The sequence below is a fragment of the Scyliorhinus torazame genome, chromosome 4 (genome assembly GCF_047496885.1).
Source record: "Scyliorhinus torazame isolate Kashiwa2021f chromosome 4, sScyTor2.1, whole genome shotgun sequence".
Taxonomy (NCBI): Eukaryota; Metazoa; Chordata; class Chondrichthyes; order Carcharhiniformes; family Scyliorhinidae; genus Scyliorhinus; species Scyliorhinus torazame.
The window spans coordinates 143,040,571-143,060,500 of NC_092710.1; the positions used below are offsets into that span (position 1 = coordinate 143,040,571).

General features: G+C 42.9%; 1 protein-coding gene across 10 annotated transcripts in view; it reads left to right on the top strand.

Moving 5' to 3' along the window:
• Positions 1 to 19,930, top strand: part of LOC140410513 (doublecortin domain-containing protein 2) — a 254,897-nt gene that overhangs the window by 111,776 nt on the left and 123,191 nt on the right. For all 10 annotated transcript variants that reach the window (XM_072498707.1, XM_072498700.1, XM_072498702.1 and 7 more), the window contains one exon: positions 15,045 to 15,099. In XM_072498707.1, coding sequence (XP_072354808.1) covers positions 15,045 to 15,099 — 55 coding nt within the window. The remainder of the gene's footprint in view (positions 1 to 15,044; positions 15,100 to 19,930) is intronic.

A 19,930-nucleotide genomic window follows, 5' to 3' on the forward strand; every position in this document is an offset into this window, starting at 1 on the left:
AAGCCCACGCAGAAACAAGGAGAACGTAGAAACTCCACACAGACAGTGACCCACGCCGTAATTGAACCTGGGTCCCTGGTGCTGTGAGGCAGCAGTGCTAGCCACTGTGCCACTGTGCCGCCCCTTTGTGTCTTTTCAATTTTGGAGGTCGGTCGCTAATGGACTTAATCATTTCTGTTTTTTCATAAGCTGATGGACTCATCACTTGGCAATAAATCCAAGTGATAATTTTTCCCCTCAGAGGCAGCAGGGGATGGAGCCAGAGATGTGGGGTCGCCATGTGGTACAGCCTGTCCGGTGCATGACCATCACCGCTCACCACGCCCATAACCGCCCCTCCTTCCTAACACCAATCCCATCCCCGCCTCCCCAGAGAGTCTATGGTCCGTAAGATGGAATGGCCAGTACGCATGCAGGGTTCACTGGGCAGACAGTGGAATGTGATACTGAAGGCAGCAGTCAGACTTTGCCAAACGATGCGGAGCACCAGGGCTCATATCACAGTAGGTCATCATCATCCTCCATCCCATGGCTGGCACAACTGTCAGCCAATTATTGTGATTTTGGAAACTTTTCTTACCTCTTCTCTCTCTCAGCAGCCAGGGCGCCTGGTCCCATTTTAAAATACCTGTAATGAATTGCGCTCACTCCACTTCCACTTGGCGGAGGCCCGGAGAATACTGGGCCAAACCCAGTAATGATATGTTAACGCTCTCATATACTGGTTTTGCATGCTGACACCAGCGTGTGGAGCACGTTGTCATCACCAGCAGAGCCCTGGAGCACGGCGGTCAGTTTGGCACCCGGCACCAACCTCGGTTTTCGCCGGACGCCCGATCCTCCGCCCAATCACAATCCGCTTTTCTGGCATCGCTGGGCCAAGAATCCACCCCAGAATCTGGGAAAACAGTTTTATTTGTGTTTCTGTAAATATTCAGGCAATAGGAGCTGTAAACTCTACATATGTTCTTATACTTTGAATATACTTATTTTAAAGGAGGGTCAAAGGAGGATCCATGGACCTTTATATTTTAATGACTTTCCAGAAACATGAGTTAGCGTTTGAGCAGAAATCGCAAAACGTCACCTGATTACCCCTTGGATTCCATCTTTGGTCAAAGCAAATTGGTCAGCCGCCATGCTACTTTTTTTTAAAATAAAAAGGTTCTCTATCTCCGTAAGTTCACAGGCCTATGACCCGAGTGTCACCGGATCAAAATCCTGCAGCGGTTCAAGAAGGCAGCTCACCACCACCTTCTGAAGGACAATTAGGGATGGGCAATAACTGCTGGTTTGGCCAGCGATGCCCGCATCCTGAAAATACATTTAAAAAATGCCAGAGAAGATGGAGAACACTTGACTATGTTTTTGGGAGCTCAGACTGAGTGGATGCGGAGAGGTTGTTTCTCATGTTGGAGATTCTAGGCCTAGGGGTCACTGTTGAAAAATAAGGGTCACACGTTTGAGACAAAGATGAGGAGAAATGTTTTCTCTCAAGAGGATCGTGAGACTCTGGAACTCCCTTTCTCAAAAGGCAGTGGAATCAGAGTCTTTGAACATTTTTAAGGCAGAGCTAAAGAAATATTGTCAAGAAATATTAACTCTGTGAAGTCTAAATTTGAAAAATTTGGTGGTGAAGTCGAATGTTTTACAAAGCACATCTGTTACGTCGAAAAATCATGCCTTCCACTGACTTGGTAAGCAAGGGATTGAAAGGTTATCGAGGGTAGGCAGGAATGTGGGGTTGAGATCACAATTAGATCAGCCATGATCTTATTGAATGGTGGAGCAGGCTCGATGGGCCGAGTGGCCTACTCTTCCTAATTCGTATGTTCATATTGGTTACAACAATTGTAAACAAATTATTTCCAAATCTTCACATGTTTTTGAGCACCTGGATATGATGGAATGCAAAGTTTCACAATATTGAATACAGTTTGCTAATTTTCAAAGTGAAATGGTTGCTAATAATTAGAGTGGAACCTGGTCAAGACTACATCTTAATAATGGATTATTATCCTAACTACCCAGAAGTTATGAAACTTCCAGACTTGACATCAAACTCAGTAATTAAAGCATGTAAAGAAACATTCTCAAGGCATGGAATACCGGATACTGTCATGTTGGACAATGGTCCATGTTTGGAATGATCAGAATTCTCGAAGAAATATAACTTCATGCATGTGACATCCAGTCCTCACTACCCTCAGTCCAACGGCAAGGTAGAGAAGGGCGTTCACATAGTTAAACAGTTGATTAGTAAAGCAAATGACTCGATGTCAGATATCCATCTTGCGTGGTTATCTTATAGAGCTACACCACTATCTTCAGGACTCTCGCCGGCTCAAATGGTATTTAACAGGGATCTCAGGACTACCTTACCAGCAATTAGACTGCAGAATCCAGACCATTTGCCTGTTCTGAAGAAGATTGAAGAACAACGTTCAGGACAACAATCATACTACGACAGACATGCATCTGAATTGGAACCGCTGGCAAAGGATGACCTTGTCAGAATCAAAAATCCAGAAGGAGGATGATCTGCTCCAGCTACAATCATTAGGCAAGCAGCTCCACGTTCCTACATAGTAAAATCAGCGGAAGGCACGATTTTTTGAGTAACAGACGTGCTTTGCAAAGAATTCGACTTCACCACCAAATTGTTCCAAATTTAGACTTCACAGAGTCAATATTTCGTGACAATCTACTGCATACCAGAAATTCAGATGACATGCACAAGACTGTGAAAGCTTCAGATTCACCACCTCGTCAGCCAAGAAGATCAACAAGATGACGAAGAAAACCAAACAGACTGAACTTATGAAATATTGCACAATTGTGTATAATCATTACTCCAGTTTTGCTTGTACAGGCATACGTATCATGATTGGGCAGCATGGTAGCATTGTGGATAGCACAATTGCTTCACAGCTCCAGGGTCCCAGGTTCGATTCCGGCTTGGGTCACTGTCTGTGCGGAGTCTGCACATCCTCCCCGTGTGTGCGTGAGTTTCCGCCGGGTGCTCCGGTTTCCTCCCACAGTCCAAAGATGTGCAGGTTAGGTGGATTGGCCATGATAAATTGCCCTTAGTGTCCAAAATTGCCCTTAATGTTGGGTGGGGTTACTGGGTTATGGGGATAGGGTGGAGGTGTTGACCTTGGGTAGGGTGCTCTTTCCAAGAGCTGGTGTAGACTCGATGGGCCGAATGGCCTCCTTCTGCACTGTAAATTCTATGATAATTCTATGATTTATACTTATCTTGTTATACAATTTGTCTGCCACATAGAAAATATGGTTAAAAAAAAGGGGATATAGTGATCTGTATAGCTGCTGGTATGTAAAGGGTTAACATCTGTATTATGGTGCGAGACAACAACTAGATGGCAGCATCAGATCCATGTATATAAACTGCACAGAGGAGATTCCTGCCTCTTCGTATCAGGAGTGACTAGTGAACAGAGTGTTAGAGATATAGCTTAGTTGGCATGTGGAGTTAAACATTATTTATACTTCTTATTTACTTAATCATCAGTTATAGTTGCAGAAGAGTGAACAAACTCATAGATATTTATATTTGTTATTCAATAAATGTTATTTGCTTAATTTGAAGACTGATAGTTTTATTGAACTACAACCATCAGATCATTCTGGAAGTAAGCAAAAGAGTATTACAATCACGTAATATAACAGGGACGAGGCAATTTTCTCACAAGATTTGCCACGCTCGAAACGCCTCATCAGACTAAATGGAGTCTCGTGAGATGTCGTGATCTGGATCTCACCCTCACTGGGAACGGTCCAGATCAGCATATTTAAATGAGCCATTAGTCCTTGTATTAGGCTCATTTAAATATGTGTTTGTGGGATTCTGCCAGGTGCTCGGAGATGTGCATGTGTGTAGACCTCTGAAGAACTAGGATGACCTCCAATAGTGTGTGTGCAAAGGAGAACCCAGGACTCTGAGGGCTCATTTGTTAAGAAAGCTACAGCTGAGTTTAGGATCTCAACCAGTAAAATGCAGGGTTCATTGCACTTCAGATAAATGATGGTGGTCTGCAGCTTCGAGACACTACTTAACAACAGATTATGCTGTCAAATCGCATTTGTAAGCAAGTACTGTGATTCCTGATTTCTGCAGTTGCTGGAGTCCTTGGGCTAAGCCTCCAGTCATATGAACTTCAACAAATGCAATTCCACTTGCTCTTTTCCCCCCTCCCCTGTGTTTTATGCATCATCAAACGCTCCCTCCAACTATTCTCTGAGTGACTCCTCCCCAGTTGATAATTGCCACTGCAGCATTTAGAAATGAGTGTTTTTGTGAAATATTTGGTTCAGAATGCATATTGACCAAAGGCATCTCTATCTCTTTTAACCAGAAGAAGCAGAAGAGGAACAGAGGGCTGAATTTTGGCACTCCGTCAAGGGTGGGATTAGAGGTGGATGGGGCCAGAATATACCGGCAATAGTCGGCATGTCGGTCTGCTGACGCTGTTTCCGGTGTCAGCTATTTTTACCAGGGTGGGATGAGGGTTCACCAGCTATCCTGACACATTCCCCCATTGAGACCAACTAAAGTGATTGCTGAGCTAATTGCTGAGATTTTTCTGGGGTAAGGGGAGTGGGCTACACACGTTCTGACTGTCCAGACAGATAGTCACAGACAATCTCCTCTGGCACTGGCTCTTGGTCATCTCCAGGTAACTCCTTCTCCAGCAGTACACCTTATTCAGTGTTCTTCCATCCTCTTGTACCTTTCCCTTGCCATTCTGATGACTGGAGCTGGGAGGTTAAGCAACCCTTCAGGGCCAGAGCTTAATGCTGTTTTCATACATGTATTCCTTTTAGCAGGGGTAGTCATTTTTCAAATTTTCTCCTCCCTAACCTAATCTCTTAAACATCCATTTTAAATTAACTTTTAGAGATACTCTAGATGATCTTGGATTTGAGGGTCAAGGTGAACAGAAACTGAGAACCAATCTAAGATGCACCAATAACCCTGTGCTGCCTGTCAATATTTCAAGAAAAGTTACATTCAAAATCTGCTTGATTTTATAATGTTGCTTGACAAAGCACCTGAACAGGATTTCAGGTGAAATCAGAAATCAGGGGCAGCATATACAAAAGTTGCCAAATGTGATTAACCATATTCCTGGGGGTTTCCTCACATGACTTGTCGCCATGTTTTTGTCATTAATCCCTTGACGCACCCACCCTTGTGATGGATTGCCTTCCTCTGCCAATTGGAAAGCAAAAAGACTCATTACCTAATTGGATGATGTTTCACTGCCATCCAAACAGCCTTTTTAATTCCAATTTCAATAGTTTTATATCCTGTAAAGGGAAATAGTCTAAGAAAACGATCCCAAAAAAATGTTTCATTGAGCCGGTGATTTTTCTCCAGGGTTGTGGACAGCAATGCTCTGGAGATTGATCTTCAATCCTGGAAACTATGGGTTAATTCTGGAGTGGTGGAACTCTAGCAGGTACAGCAGTCCGACAATACCGTGTAATAACATGGCAATCAGTTGGGGGATGAAAAATATCAGTCCATCATTCCAAACCTTTCTTCAGTGTCTTCACTTTGATTGGGGGGGGTAATAACTTTATCTCTCTTTTTCGAATAGAAATTCAAGCCCTTTTTCTTTAACAACATGCCATGGCTTTATGCTCCAACACCTGTGCTGGTAATTTGGACCCTAATCACTCTTGCCAAAAAACCCTGGAAAATTCTAGTACTTTCTTTTGACATCCTTACTTCAAAACTGAGCTGCACCCAACCCCTTGATAACCCCCAGATCCCGTGTCTGACAGAAGAACCTATTTGTATCCTAAAATGAAAAAATCCACTGGGTGGAAAATGTCGCCGGATGTGCCACATGCAGGCCTCTAACACTAACAACAACATCTGCAACACCAAGCTGTGTATATTTATTTTCACCTGAACATCTTTTCCTTTGTATGTTCGACATCGCTGACAAGATGGTCTTGCTATCCTGTGATTGAACAGTTGTGAAGAGCTGCAGCTTATCTCAATACATGAGGAGATAAATGATCAAAGTATAAAGATCCATCATCTCGTGAACATGACACCACAGAACCTAAGTCAAATTAGAGATGAGACCAGAAAAGACAGAAAGTTATAGAGGCTCCCTCGGCAAGTGATCAATGGATGGCCTGATAAGCACAGCCAGAAATATGGCAGTAATGGTCTATCAAAGATAACAGGCTGGATTTTCATCTTAGAGGCAGGCAGCTGGAGTCGGGAAATTTCTTGGCTCAGCATTCCTGCTTTGGGATAAAGCGACTGGACAGTGTGTGTGATTTTTACTTCGGGGCTGGGAGGCGTGCATGCGGGCTGGGTGCTGGTTGGATTCGGGCCTGCTGCCCCTGGATGCAGACCGGAGGCAGCCATGTGGGTTGGTTTGTTTTCAAGGCCCCCTCAGTTCTCTGGGACTTTGCCCCAGTTGTGTTGTTAAATATTAGGTCTGCTAATCCTCATCCTGCACATCCTCCTTGCCAATTCAGCCCAGCCTTTGCCCCTCCACACATCCCCATTGCCTCCTGATGACCTCCATACCAATCTATCCCACTCCCCCATCCGCAATATCTTCCGTATTCTCCATGCCAACCCATGCCACTGCACTTTTCCTCATGACCTTCTAGTCTCTATGCTAACTTAGTGTCAACTGATGACGTCCCACTCATCCTCATGGCCCCTTATAGCCCAGTGGCAACTTAGGGGCAATGCATGACCCCCTCCCCCACCTACCGTCCTCAAACTCCCTATGCCAAGTTACCTAGCATCTCCAGACTTCAGGAGGCATGCTAAGCTTAAATAAAATGAAGTTCTAAGTTTCTGGTATGGACGTCACTATATATAATAAAACAATATCATTCATGAAATCCATTCAATATATTTAAAAACTTCAAGTACTTAATTCCTTATAAAACAAACATATGTATTCATAACCCCATACCAAAAACAGCTAAACATTCAGCTTTGATCAAACTTGCAGCTGTTGATTAAACTATGATCTTAAAGCTCCCCACTGTGATGATGACAGGTTATGGAAGCAGTCAAGCAATAAAAATGCTCTAATGATACACTTTAGGATTACGTCAACAGTCATGTATTGAAACTGCAAGAACTAATGTTTTTTACTCATAGACAAAGGCAAGCTTATTTTTCGCAAAAGTTAAAGGGCAGGGGATTTAAATAATTTAACAGCTTGGCAGTTTTAAGTACCTTCTCCGTCCTTCAAGAGCATTTATGTCTCCACCATAAATTCATAAAGCACGCGTTGCGAATTGTGGTAATTCCTGGAGTAAAAATTGGATCTGTGCACTGACTATAATTGGCCCAGCTGATTCGTAATTGATGCCTGTATGTTTCAGGCCCCGCTCCCTTGGTGTCTGCTGGAGGTGGGGACAGGATTTCTGGTTGTGGGTCCCATCTTTCACTTTTACAGGTCTGTGGAGTCTCCTCGACTCTGAAAATCCAGCCCAACACCTCACTAGAAGGTGGTGTTTGCCAGCTGGTTCCAGAATAATGATACCCAAAACGATGCAGGAAGAATCTCGGAGAAGATACATGAAGGCCACATGGGAATGGAGAAATGTAAGTTCCGAGCCAGATTTGTTGTGACTGGATAGGAATATAGAAAGACATTAAAAGATTTGCCAGATCTGCAATGAATGTCAGAAGTATAGAAATACAGAGCAGCAAATGGCCGAAATTCTCCGGTTGTTGCGATTCACTTTTCCTGTTGGCAGCGCATCCCCGCCAGCAGATTTCCCGGCTACAATGGGAAATACCGTTGACAAGTATAGAATCAGAGCATCAACGAATGGCACACCACCAAGGCGGACCAGAGAATCCCCCCCAATGTGTATCGAAGTACCACCCAGACCATTGCATACTGTGGGAACCGAACTATTCACACACAATCTTTGTGGTTTTTATAAATGACTTGGATGAGCAAGTGAAAGGGTGGGTTAGTAAGTTTGCCAATGACACGAAAGTTGGTGGAGTTGTAGGTAGTGTTGAGGGCTGTTGCATGTTACAACAGGACATTGACAGGATGCAGAGCTGGGCTGAAAAGTGGCAGATGGAGTTCAACCTGGATAAATGTGAAGTGATTCATTTTGGAAGGTCAAATTTGAATACTGAATACAGGGTTAAAGATAGGATTCTTGGAAGTGTGGAGGAACATTGGGATTTTGGGGTCCACGTACATAGCTCTCTCAAGTTGTCACCCAGCTTGATGTGGTGATATGCATCACTGTAAATACACAAGGGGTTAATGTAAATACACATAGACTAGATAGACACTAGAGGGAGCACCAGAGACATGACACACAGATATTCAACCAATAGGCCAGTAAGATAGGACATGACCAATGGGCAGTCACGATACACACAGAGGTGACACTACCACAGGGGGGCATTACACCAACCCATATAAAAGGGCACAGTACACATGCTCTTCCTCTTTCCAGTGGAGACACTTAGTGAGTACATAGGGTTGATTCAACACATCACACCCACCACGTGGATTGTAGCAGACTGGTTAGTTAGTCTGAGTAGCTGTAGCAGGATTAACAGGAGAGTCAAATCCAAGTAGGAATATTGTTAACAGTAATAAATGTGTTAAAGCTATCTCCAAGTCTGAACCTTCCTTTGTCAGAGTGCACATCAAGGAAGCACCTTATGCTACGTCAAGAGCATAACAAAACAGTTGATAGGGTTGCGAAGAAGGCATATGATGTGTTGGCTTTCATTAACAGGGGGATTGAGTTTAAGAGCCGCGAGGTTTTGCTGCAGCTTTATAAAACCCTGGTTAGACCACATTTGGAATATTATGTCCAGTTCTGGTCACCTCATTTGGGAAGGATGTGGATGCTTTGGAGAGGGTGCCGAGGAGATTTACCAGGATGCTGCCTGGACTGGAGGGCATGTCTTATGAAGAAAGGTTGAGGGAGCAAGGGCATTTCTCACTGGAGCGAAGGAGGAACAGAAGTAACTTGATAGAGGTGTACAAGGTGATGAGAGGCATGGATAGAGTGGATAGCCAGAGACTTTTCCCCAGGGCGGAAAAGGCTGTCACGGGGAGACATAATTTTAAGGTGATTGGAGGAAGGTATAGGGGACATGTCAGAGGGCTGGTTTAGCACACTGGGCTAAATCGCTGGCTTTGAAAGCAGACCAAGGCAGGCCAGCAGCACGGTTCAATTCCCGTACCAGCCTCCCCAAACAGGCGCCGGAATGTGGCGACTAAGGGCTTTTCACAGTAACTTCATTTGAAGCCTACTTGTGACAATAAGCGATTTTCATTTTTTTCATAGGTTCTTTACACAGAGAGTGGTGGGTGTGTGGAATGCACTGCCAGCAGAGGCGGTGGAGTCAGTATCATCATCATAGAATCATAGAATTTACAGTGCAGAAGGAGGCCATTCGGCCCATCGTGTCTGCACCGGCTCTTGGAAAGAGCACCCTACGCAAGGTCTACACCTCCACCCTATCCCCATAGTCCAGCAACCCCACCCAACACTAAGGGCAATTTTGGACACTAAGGGCAATTTAGCATGGTCAATCCATCTTACCTGCACATCTTTGGACTGTGGGAGGAAACCAGAGCACCCGGAGCAAAGCCACGCACACACGGGGAGGATGTGCAGACTCCGCACAGACAGTGACCCAAGCCGGAATCGAACCTGGGACCCTGGAGCTGTGAAGCAATTGTGCTATCCACAATGCTACCATGCTGCCCACGTGTCATTAGGGTTATATAAGTGACTCTTGGACAGGCATATAGACAGCAGTAAATTGAAGGGGTGTAGGTTAAGGTTGACCTTAGATTAGGATAAATGGTCGGCAGAACATCGTGGGCCGAAGGGCCTGTACTGTGCTGTACTGTTCTATGTTCTATAATCAAGAACAGCATCTGCCTGTCACTTTGATCCACACCTCTCGAGGCTGACATGAAATCACCTGCAGAGCTATTGAAGGAAGAAAGTATAAGACAACACTGCCAAACAAGATAGTCCTTCCAAGTGACCAGGAGATAGTAATACTACAACTTTCTGATGCACAGGTAGAAGCAGGTCAACACTTCAACAAGCATGGTAAAATGCTGCCAAAGCTGTTGAAATGACAAACTGTACATGTGCAAGATCCAATCATGAAAACCGGGAACCCAGCAAAGGATGTTGGTGAGACTGAGATTCCAAGGTCCTGAATCATTGAGAATGAAACCGGTAAACAAATGAGAGAGAGCAGAGTCCTGTTTGACCGACACCTGAGCAGGAAAAGCAGAAAAGATCATCAGCAACACCAGTGACATCATTAACTGGTGATACAACATCAACAGCATCACCAACAAGAGGTGCAACATCGTCAGCAAGTGACACAACATTCGCAACTTCATGCAAGATTCACGCCACAAGTAACACGCATAACATGCCCTGTGCAGTGTGCCAATTCATCACTGAGAGCAAAGAATACCAAATCTGCAAGATGGGGGCACAACATCCTCCCACCTGAGCACCATGAATAATATTTTCAGAAAAGAAAACAAACTTTAAAATATTCTTAAGCTGTTCAGTTTATTTATAAAAGTTGATTGTTAATCCTCTTTGGCTTAGTGTTGGGTTCTGCCAACACGAAACAGAAATCCAACACTATATATGTTTTGAAAGGTTATCCTTATTGCTATTTATTACTGTTAAACTGGACATTTCTGCTGAACAAACACAATTGAGGTGGCCGGCCCTCTGGGCGTTACCTCCCACAGTCTCCAGGACAAAATAATTATCTTCTCAGTTTTAGGAATGCCGCACCTCATTATGCCTAAGGAGCTGCCAACGGACCACCTGGGACTGCTCAGATTAATATCAAAGGGAGCTACAAGAAGGTCATTCTCATTTAATAACTAATTTTGCTAGCAGGGTCAGTGAGTCTATTGAGACAATGGCTTCTCATACACCAGACTCTGAACATAAATAGAAGCACTTTCAACCCATCCTGAAAATAAAGTCAATTCCAGATATTGGTCGAGATCCAATGGTCGTCTTGTGACAGAAATGCAGCTCGACGTGGCACAGCGTGGTTGATAAAAGCTGGGAGACTTCGCTCCCAGATCTACCCGGCTTGCAATGCCTTGCGAGTTAGTCTCACTCTAATATGTAGATTCCCGAGGTACCTGAGGATTTGGGGACCAGATTGAATGGCACTCGTGGAGGTCTCCCAGGGGATCCGAGGCCCCCAGTTGCATGCCCTTTGGGCAGGGTGGTGCCCTGGTACTGCTGGTGCCACCTAGGAACCCTGGCTGTGCCAGCCTGGAACTTTGGCAATGCCAGCTTGGCACCCTGGCAGTGCCACATGGGTGCCAGTCTGGCACTAACAAGGTGCCCAGGTGGCATTGCCAGCTGGCATAGATACTTCCGGGCGCCAGTTTGACACTGCTAACCTGCCCATGCGTGATCAGGCTCAGTGTGGGCTGCGTGGTGGAACGGAGGGAGCCAGGGTCCCTCCCACAGTGCGTTCGGGTTGTGGGAGGTCGAGGGCCTTGGAGATCGTGATGCTATTTAAAAATGGCATCCCAATCTCTTGCAACACTGGGGAGTTCCTGCGAGCGGAGCACCCCAGTGTTCAAAATGGGGTTATGTGCGGCCTCGGCCATGCATTCCACGATGAGGCCCCTTATACAATACGAGTCGCCTTAAATAGCCATGTGTTTCTTGGCACTGCGAGCGCCTGGGAAAACGTGGCTAAATGTGCTCGCTAGGGGACTTTGTTCCCACTTGGTTGAATCGAGCCCATTGGCTAAATATCTCTTTTTGAAGTTATTGTGGAGCTGGACAGTCATTTGGTCCAAGACTCTGACCTTTTGAACAGAATAACATTACTTTTCTGAGCTGCACACCCAGTTTGCTGTTTCACTATCCAACTGGCAAGCCACAAAGAAGATGGCTCTGTCCAGCTAGAAAATTTTGTACCATTTCTTAGAGAACTGAATCAATCTTTGCCTGCCTACTTCATTTTATGGCATCAACACCACCTGAAAAGTAAATCCTACAATCCTGATCGCTGGTCAGTTGAATTCAAATTGTGAAAAATTTGTCTTGAACTCTGACTTTGGAACTTTGGAACTCACAATATCCAGTTTTTGTATGGTCCTTGTGCTGTAAACGTTCTTTTCTCTATCCCTCCTTGACTCTGTGAATGTGGAGTGGGATGTTGCTGACATGCCTTTCGTGGATTTTGAATGTGTGAAATCAACTAACCTGCTGAGTTAATCTTAATTTGAGTTTGCTGTAGATTCTTTGTGAAATGGGATCACACAAAGATTGAGGGGTCAGGAAAAAAAATGTCCCTATTTATTCCTTAAAACAAACTAGTTCAAAGTACCTTCTGTCTACAGACAGGTGTAAAAGGAAAATCTGGGCTGTTTGAATTTACCCCCTTTCTGTCCGTTAGTTTGGAATAAAAAAGTTTAATAATTGGAGCATTATATTGATATAGAGGCATGACATATCTTTTTTAGAAAGAGGGGTGTAATATAGCTATCTTATTTGTAAAGAAGTAGGAACTAATTGTTATGAGAATGTAATCCAGAGTTTCAAATTTGACTACCGCACCGCAGTTATGTGCTGAGTAGCAACGCATGAGTCAGTCCACCAATGATGCAACAAATACCCTCGATGAAGCTTCAGCATTTTGACTATAAAGTATGATAATTTTTAACTTAAGGGAACCAAAAGACATTGCAATGGCCAAAGAAAATCCTGTATTAATGATTAATTTTATCCCATGAGTGTAATGATACTTTTACGACCCAATTATGTTATAATTCAATACAATTGATAGTCACTTGAGAATTCAATTCCAAAATCCACATTTATATACAGTTTAGGTTCATTTTATATGCTATATAAAATTTGTACTTGTATGCATTTCTGACCAATTACTGGCTAGCTTGGTCATTATGGTTAGTGTTTGCAAACTGTGAGTGAAAATCGTGAAGTTTAACATTTATATAGGAAGTCATAATCGATTATAATCACAGTTAAATTCATCTTAGTGTATTTTGTGAAGTGCGCTTAATATAAATTATTAACATCAAATTGAACTGTGTTTAAACTATATGCTCATTCATCTTGTATGTAGGAAGAAAACTTGTTCATATGGGGGAAAAGAATCAGTTCACCCTTTCTTGTGCAAAATTAACTATTGATTTTGCCCTCTTGAGTGTGAATGACAATTTCACCGACCAGTGATGTAGTAATTTACCAAAGTTAATGATCAGTTAAGAGTCCAATTACACAATGCATTTAAAATCTAAAAGTGAATCATCTGTGAAATAAATATGTGACCGAAAGATATGAAAGCATCATTGCTGGTGTAGTGCCTTAATATGTCTGTGACCTCAGTCGACTTGAGAGCTCAGAGCAGTGTAATGTAGCAAAAGTAACTGACCTAACATTCAGTTTGAGTCAATAGTGTCACAAATGGGTGAAGGCTAGCAGGTTTTCTCTGATTGCTGCATATTAGTGACATTTTGGGCCATAGTTTTTAACTCAAGTATAACTGGATGGGTTTTGTACGAGTTAATATTTCACATGAGTGAGGGGACATGGGTGCTCCTCTTGCACCACCAGCAAACGTTCAGCCCATTGCGAGTTTGTTTGAGATTTCCACCAAAATTTTCACTGAACACTGCCAGCTTTTCCCCATGCCCAACCAACGTGTGTGAACCTCACCTCACACCGCCGCAAATGGACAGGCGGAAGCAGATATTGAGATGGTTTTGTGCCTGCAAAATCACTCCCATGAGAGATTGGGATTATTCTACCCCGCTTCATTTGCATTGATGGGCAGGACATCTGCTTTTTGAGGTTGCTTGCAGCACTCCACAAGTTAGGGGGAGCCATAGAAATCTCAGAACAGCCTAAAGGAATCACAAGTCCGTTGCTGTATGTCTCTTTCCTCTTTCCCAAGTTTTGTGCCTGGGAGAAAAACAAATTTCTGGGACAAAAGTGAGGAAAATCTACTTGTTTGTTTGCCAGGGTTCTAAAATAATCTGATCTTTATTTACTATTTTGCGGGAATTCTTGAGGCACAACAACCAGTGAAACCTTCGGTAAAAGCAAATTACTGCGGATGCTGGAATCTGAAACCAAAAGGGAAAATGCTGGAAAATCTCAGCAGGTCTGGCAGCATCTGTAGGGCTGGACCAACAGGGGTATAAAACGCAGCCACATTGGGTCTCTCTCTCTCTCGGGTGCACTGTGATCAAAGCAACAGCAGACTGGTTTAGATGGCCAGTGGAGTTACGTATAGTTACCACAGTTAGATCTTGTTAACCTTATCACTAGTATCAAAGATAAAGTAAAGAACTCATGTAAATATTGTTGTAGTTACTCAATAAACCTTTTGTTACTACTGGAAGAGTTCGAATCTTCTTCATCGGGATTCAGAATACCTCATCACCAACCAAGGATTGAGTAGCACATGTTACCTACCACACGGGTAACAAAACAGTGTTCACCAGTAGAAACACAGTAAACTGTTGTAAAAGAGACCGAGAGAAAACTTCGAACCAAACCACAGAGATGCCTCTTGCCGTGCTGTCAATGGTTAAAGCTCACTGGAAATCTGGCACGATTTGTTTTTTTTGGGTTAAACACAGTATTCACTATAGCCCTCTCCCGGGCAAGTCCGTGTTAATTTATTTTATATTTTTACAACTGAATAAGGGACCTGTGTTCTTCTTGCAGAGCATTTATAATGTTAGTTACACAAAGCTATCATTTTGTACCTTCTCTTCAATTTATTTCGACCAGTCTGGCATTTATGTGTTGCTTGTTTGATATTTATCAAATTTAATGACTTTCAAAATGTTATAGAGCAAAGAGGAAAAACTTGAAATGGTTCCCAGATTAATAAAATGAGCTGGTTTACAGAGCATGGTAAGTGCCTAGACAATGGATGTTGACCTCAGGTTTATGATGATGGTTACAAAGATGTGTGCATTTTGTTACAGATTTCACTCCGATCTGCTGCCTCCAATCAGAAGAGGTCGAAAGTTCAGGGGAAGGGTATGGTTTTACTTTATTTCCTCTGTTTTTTTATAATTGAATTTATTATACTGTTAGGTTGGAACCTGCTGCAATAACTCAATAAATCTCTATCATCTTCACAGCAATTTAAAATGTGATAGGTTAGGAGAGTTAACATGGTCATACATCCTTCATATGTTTCACAACTGACGAAGAACAGATTCTCTCTTAGATACTAGCAAGATGTTGGTAATGTTTGAAATATGGAATTAGTATTTTTGAAATTTAGTAACGTTTTAAATATGGATTGTTCCATAATATTCCTGAATGTGCTGCCTATAGCCAACTCATTACTACTTGAGTAATGAAGTTGGGTTGGATTCCTGTGTGTTTAAAAAGATCCAACCTAGAGTTGGGAAAGTAAAACAAATTAAGTGCATTCCAGATTGAACCCAATCTCCTCTAGTTCTGTATTATCAAAGTAGTCTAGCTGAGGAGTGTGAAAGAAAATAAATCAAGTACATGAACGTTCCTTAAACTATTGGCTATAAAAATGCAGGGAGATATTAATCAAGCTGACGAAGAAGCATGAAAAATATACATTTCTGACTGCCTTTACAGTTCTTTTGAATATGGGTTTTGCATGTCTCCTGACAGGTATGAATTGACTGGAATGTATTGTAATGGCCAGAGAATGCTTCTAAAAAATGATCACTTAACTACAAGCAGAGTTAATTATAAATTCTATGTACTGTATATGTGTGCAGTCTTGATGTACCTTCAGAACTGTCTTTAGGATCTTTGAGAGTCCCAACTTGCCATGTTGCCTGACCTAGCTTGCTTTCTTCTGGTGCCTCCCAATGTAAAAGTCAACTTCTTGACAACAGCAGTTTATCCAGAATCAAGACTGATTTATTGAACAAAACTATGCACATTCTAGCAGAAAACACACTGGGGGCAATTTTGATAAAAGCAAAACACAGAAAACAGTTTTTAAAAATTCATTTTTTTACGGGATGTGGGCATCACTGATTAGGCCGGCATTTATTACCCATCCCTAATTGTTCTTGAGAAGGTAGCGGTGAGCTACTTTCTTGAACAGCTGCAATCCATGTGGTGTAGGTACACATTTTATGCTATTGTTATGGGCAAGGTGTTTTCAGAACCCCAAAATGTATCATGGAGTTCAACCAACCTCTTCCTTTAATGGATTGCTGCTTTTGAACCACACGGCTTGTTCTCCAGGGGTTCTCACAGGGACTAGCCCCTGTGACTTCTTTACCTGCTCCTCCTGATACACATGAGTAAACTTGACCCACACAAGTAAATTATTTTCTTAAACACCTTCTTAACAATTACTTCTTGAACAGGCTGTACAATCATTTGCACCTCCTTCACTTCCCTTGGGCTTTCCTTGACCACTCTAACAAATCCCACTCCTATCCTGTTTTACCACATCAGCCTTCCCAGTGCTTTTCTTCAACCACCAACACTGTGACTTTACATGGCCTAGTTTATTACATTGAAAACATTTGAAACTTTTCATTTCTTTTCCACCCTCCTGGATTTCTTTTTTAATTCAAAGAATTTATAGTGCAGAAGGAGGTGCTAACTGAATATTTTTCGTCAGTAGTCACACAGGAAAAAGACAATGTTGTCGAGGAGAATACTGAGATTCAGGCTACTAGACTAGAAGGGCTTGAGGTTCATAAGGAGGAGGTGTTAGCAATTCTGGAAAGTGTGAAAATAGATAAGACCCCTGGGCCGGATGGCATTTATCCTTGGATTCTCTGGGAAGCTAGGGAGGAGATTGCTGAGCCTTTGGTTTTGATCTTTAAGTCATCTTTGTCCACAGGAATAGTGCCAGAAGACTGGAGGATAGCAAATGTTGTTCAAGAAGGGCAGTAGAGACAACCTTGGCAACTATAGAACAGTTAGCCTTACTTCTGTTGTGGGCAAAATCTTGGAACGGTTTATAAGAGATAGGATGAAAATCATCCGGAAAGGAATAATTTGATTAGAGATAGTCAACACGGTTTTGTGAAGGGTACATCTGGCCTCACAAACCTTATTGAGTTCTTTGAGAAGGTGACCAAACAAGTGGATGAGGGTAAAGCAGTTGATGTGGTGTATATGGATTTTAGTAAAGCGTTTGATAAGTTTCCCCACGGTAGGCTACTGCAGAAAATACGGAGTCATGGGATTCAGGGTGATTTAGCAGTTTGGATCAGAAATTGGCTAGCTGGAAGAAGACAAAGGGTGGTGGTTGATGGGAAATGTTCAGACTGGAGTCCAGTTACTAGTGGTGTACCACAAGGGTCTGTTTTGGGGCCACTGCTGTTTGTCGTTTTTATAAATGACCTGGAGGAGGGCGTAGAAGGATGGGTGAGTAAATTTGCAGATGACACTAAAGTCGATGGAGTTGTGGACAGTGCGGACGGATGTTACAAGTTACAGAGGGACATAGATAAGCTGCAGCACTGGGCTGAGAGGTGGCAAATGGAGTTTATAGCAGAAAAGTGTGAGGTAATTCATTTTGGAAGGAATAACAGGAAGACAGAGTACTGGGCTAATGGTAAAATTCTTGGCAGTGTGGATGAGCAGAGAGATCTCAGTGTCCATGTGCATAGATCCCTGAAAGTTGCCACCCAGGTTGAGAGGGTTGTTAAGAAGGCGTACGGTGTGTTAGCTTTTATTGGTGGAGGGATTGAGTTTAGGAGCCATGAGGTTATGTTGCAGCTGTACAAAACTCTGGTGCGGCCTCATTTGGAGAATTGCGTGCAATTCTGGTCGCCACATTATAGGAAGGATGTGAAATCATTTGAAAGGGCGCAGAGGAGATTTACTAGAATGTTGCCTGGTATGGAGGGAAGATCTTATGAGGAAAGGCTGAGGGACTTGAGGCTGTTTTCGTTAGTGAGAAGAAGGTTAAGAGGTGACTTAATTGAGGCATACAAGATGATCAGAGGATTGGATAGGGTGGACAGTGAGAGCCTTCTTCCTCGGATGGTGATGTCTAGCACGAGGGGACATAGCTTTAAATTGAGGAGAGATAGATATAAGACAGATGTCAGAGGTAGGTTCTTTACTCAGAGAGTAGTAAGGGCGTGGAATGCCCTGCCTACAACAGTAGTGGAGTCGCCAACACTAAGGGCATTAAAATGGTAATTGGATAGACATATGGACGATAAGGGAATAGTGTAGATGGGTTTTAGAGTGGTTTCACAGGTCGGCGCAACATCAAGGGCCGAAGGGCCTGTACTGCGCTGTAATGTTCTATGTTCTATGTTCATTCGGCCCATCGAGTCTGCACCGGACCTTGGAAAGAGCACCCTACCCAAGGTCAACACCTCCACCCTATCCCCATAACCCAGTAACCCCACCCAACACTAAAGGCAATTTTGGACACTAAGGGCAATTTATCATGGCCAATATACCTAACCTGCACATCTTTGGACTGTGGGAGGAAACCAGAGCACCCGGAGGAAACCCACCCACACACGGGGAGGATGTGTAGACTCCGCACAGACAGTGACCCAAGCCGGAATCGAACCTGGGACCCTGGAGTTGTGAAGTAATTGTGCTTTCCACAATGCTACCGTGCTGCCCTAATCTGAGGTACACTCTCTTTATTGTCTCCCATCATATCACCTTTACCTTTACCACTTGAGTATTTCTCATGTCCCCAGTTTCTATCCCTCACCGGCTGAAACTGATGTCGGAAACCAATCTTTGATTTATGAACTAATTCATAATGATCTGCCATTTCTGCTGCTAATCTCACAGTTTTAACCCTCTGTTCTTCCACATGAGTTTTCACTACATCAGGAATTGAATTTTTAAACTCCTCCAAAAGTATAATTTCTCTGAGAGCTTCATACGTTTGGTCTTTTTTCAAAGCCCTTATCCACCTATCAAAATTACTCTGTTTGATCCTTTCACACTCCATGTATGTCTGACCAAGTTCTTTCCTTACATTTCTAAATCTTTGTCTGTAAGCTTCAGGCACTAGCTCATATGCACTTGAGATGGATTTCTTCACCTCCTCATACGTTCCAGATACCTCCTCCAGTTGTGATGCAAACACTTCACTAGCCCTACCTACCAGCTTTGTTTGAATCAATGATACCCACATGTCCTGTGGCCATTGCATTTGTTTAGCTGCCTTCTCAAATGAAATGAAAAAGGCATCTACCTCCTTCTCGTCACCCTTGGCAATGCTTGGACATGTTTAAATAGATCCCCACCACGTCTTCGACTATGACGCTCTTTCTCACTATCCTCATCACTATCATCCAACTGTACGTGTCCCTTTACGTCTGACAATTTTAACTGATTTTCATGTTTCAGAGCCATTTTCCGAAGTTTAAACTCTCTCTCTTTTTCCCTCTCCTCTCTATCTCTTTCTTTGTTTCTTTCTTCTCTCTCCTTTTCTTTTTCCTCTCTATCTCTATCTCTTTCTTTTTCTTTCATTGCATATTCAAGCCGCTTTAATTCTTTTTCATGTTCAAGTTGCTTTAATTCTTTTTCATGTTCAAATTGCTTAATCTACAACTGGAGCTTTGCCATATCTAATGAGTCAGAATGTATCACAGGCAAATGTAAATGCGCAGATACCGCATTAACTACCTCATCTTTTCCTATTTGGCTAGGCAGTGTTAACTGCAATGCTTTTGCCAAACCTAACAGTCTGTTTTTAGTCTCTGTCTGTAAGGTATCGCGTGTTACCGCATCCACCCCCAAAAACTTCTGAGCCTCTGAAAGAGCCATTGTTCACGACACTCTCCCCACTTAAACGAAAATACCACACCAGAAAAGCAATAATCCTTCACTGTCTTTAAGTTCACAAAATCTAATCTAATAGATCAAC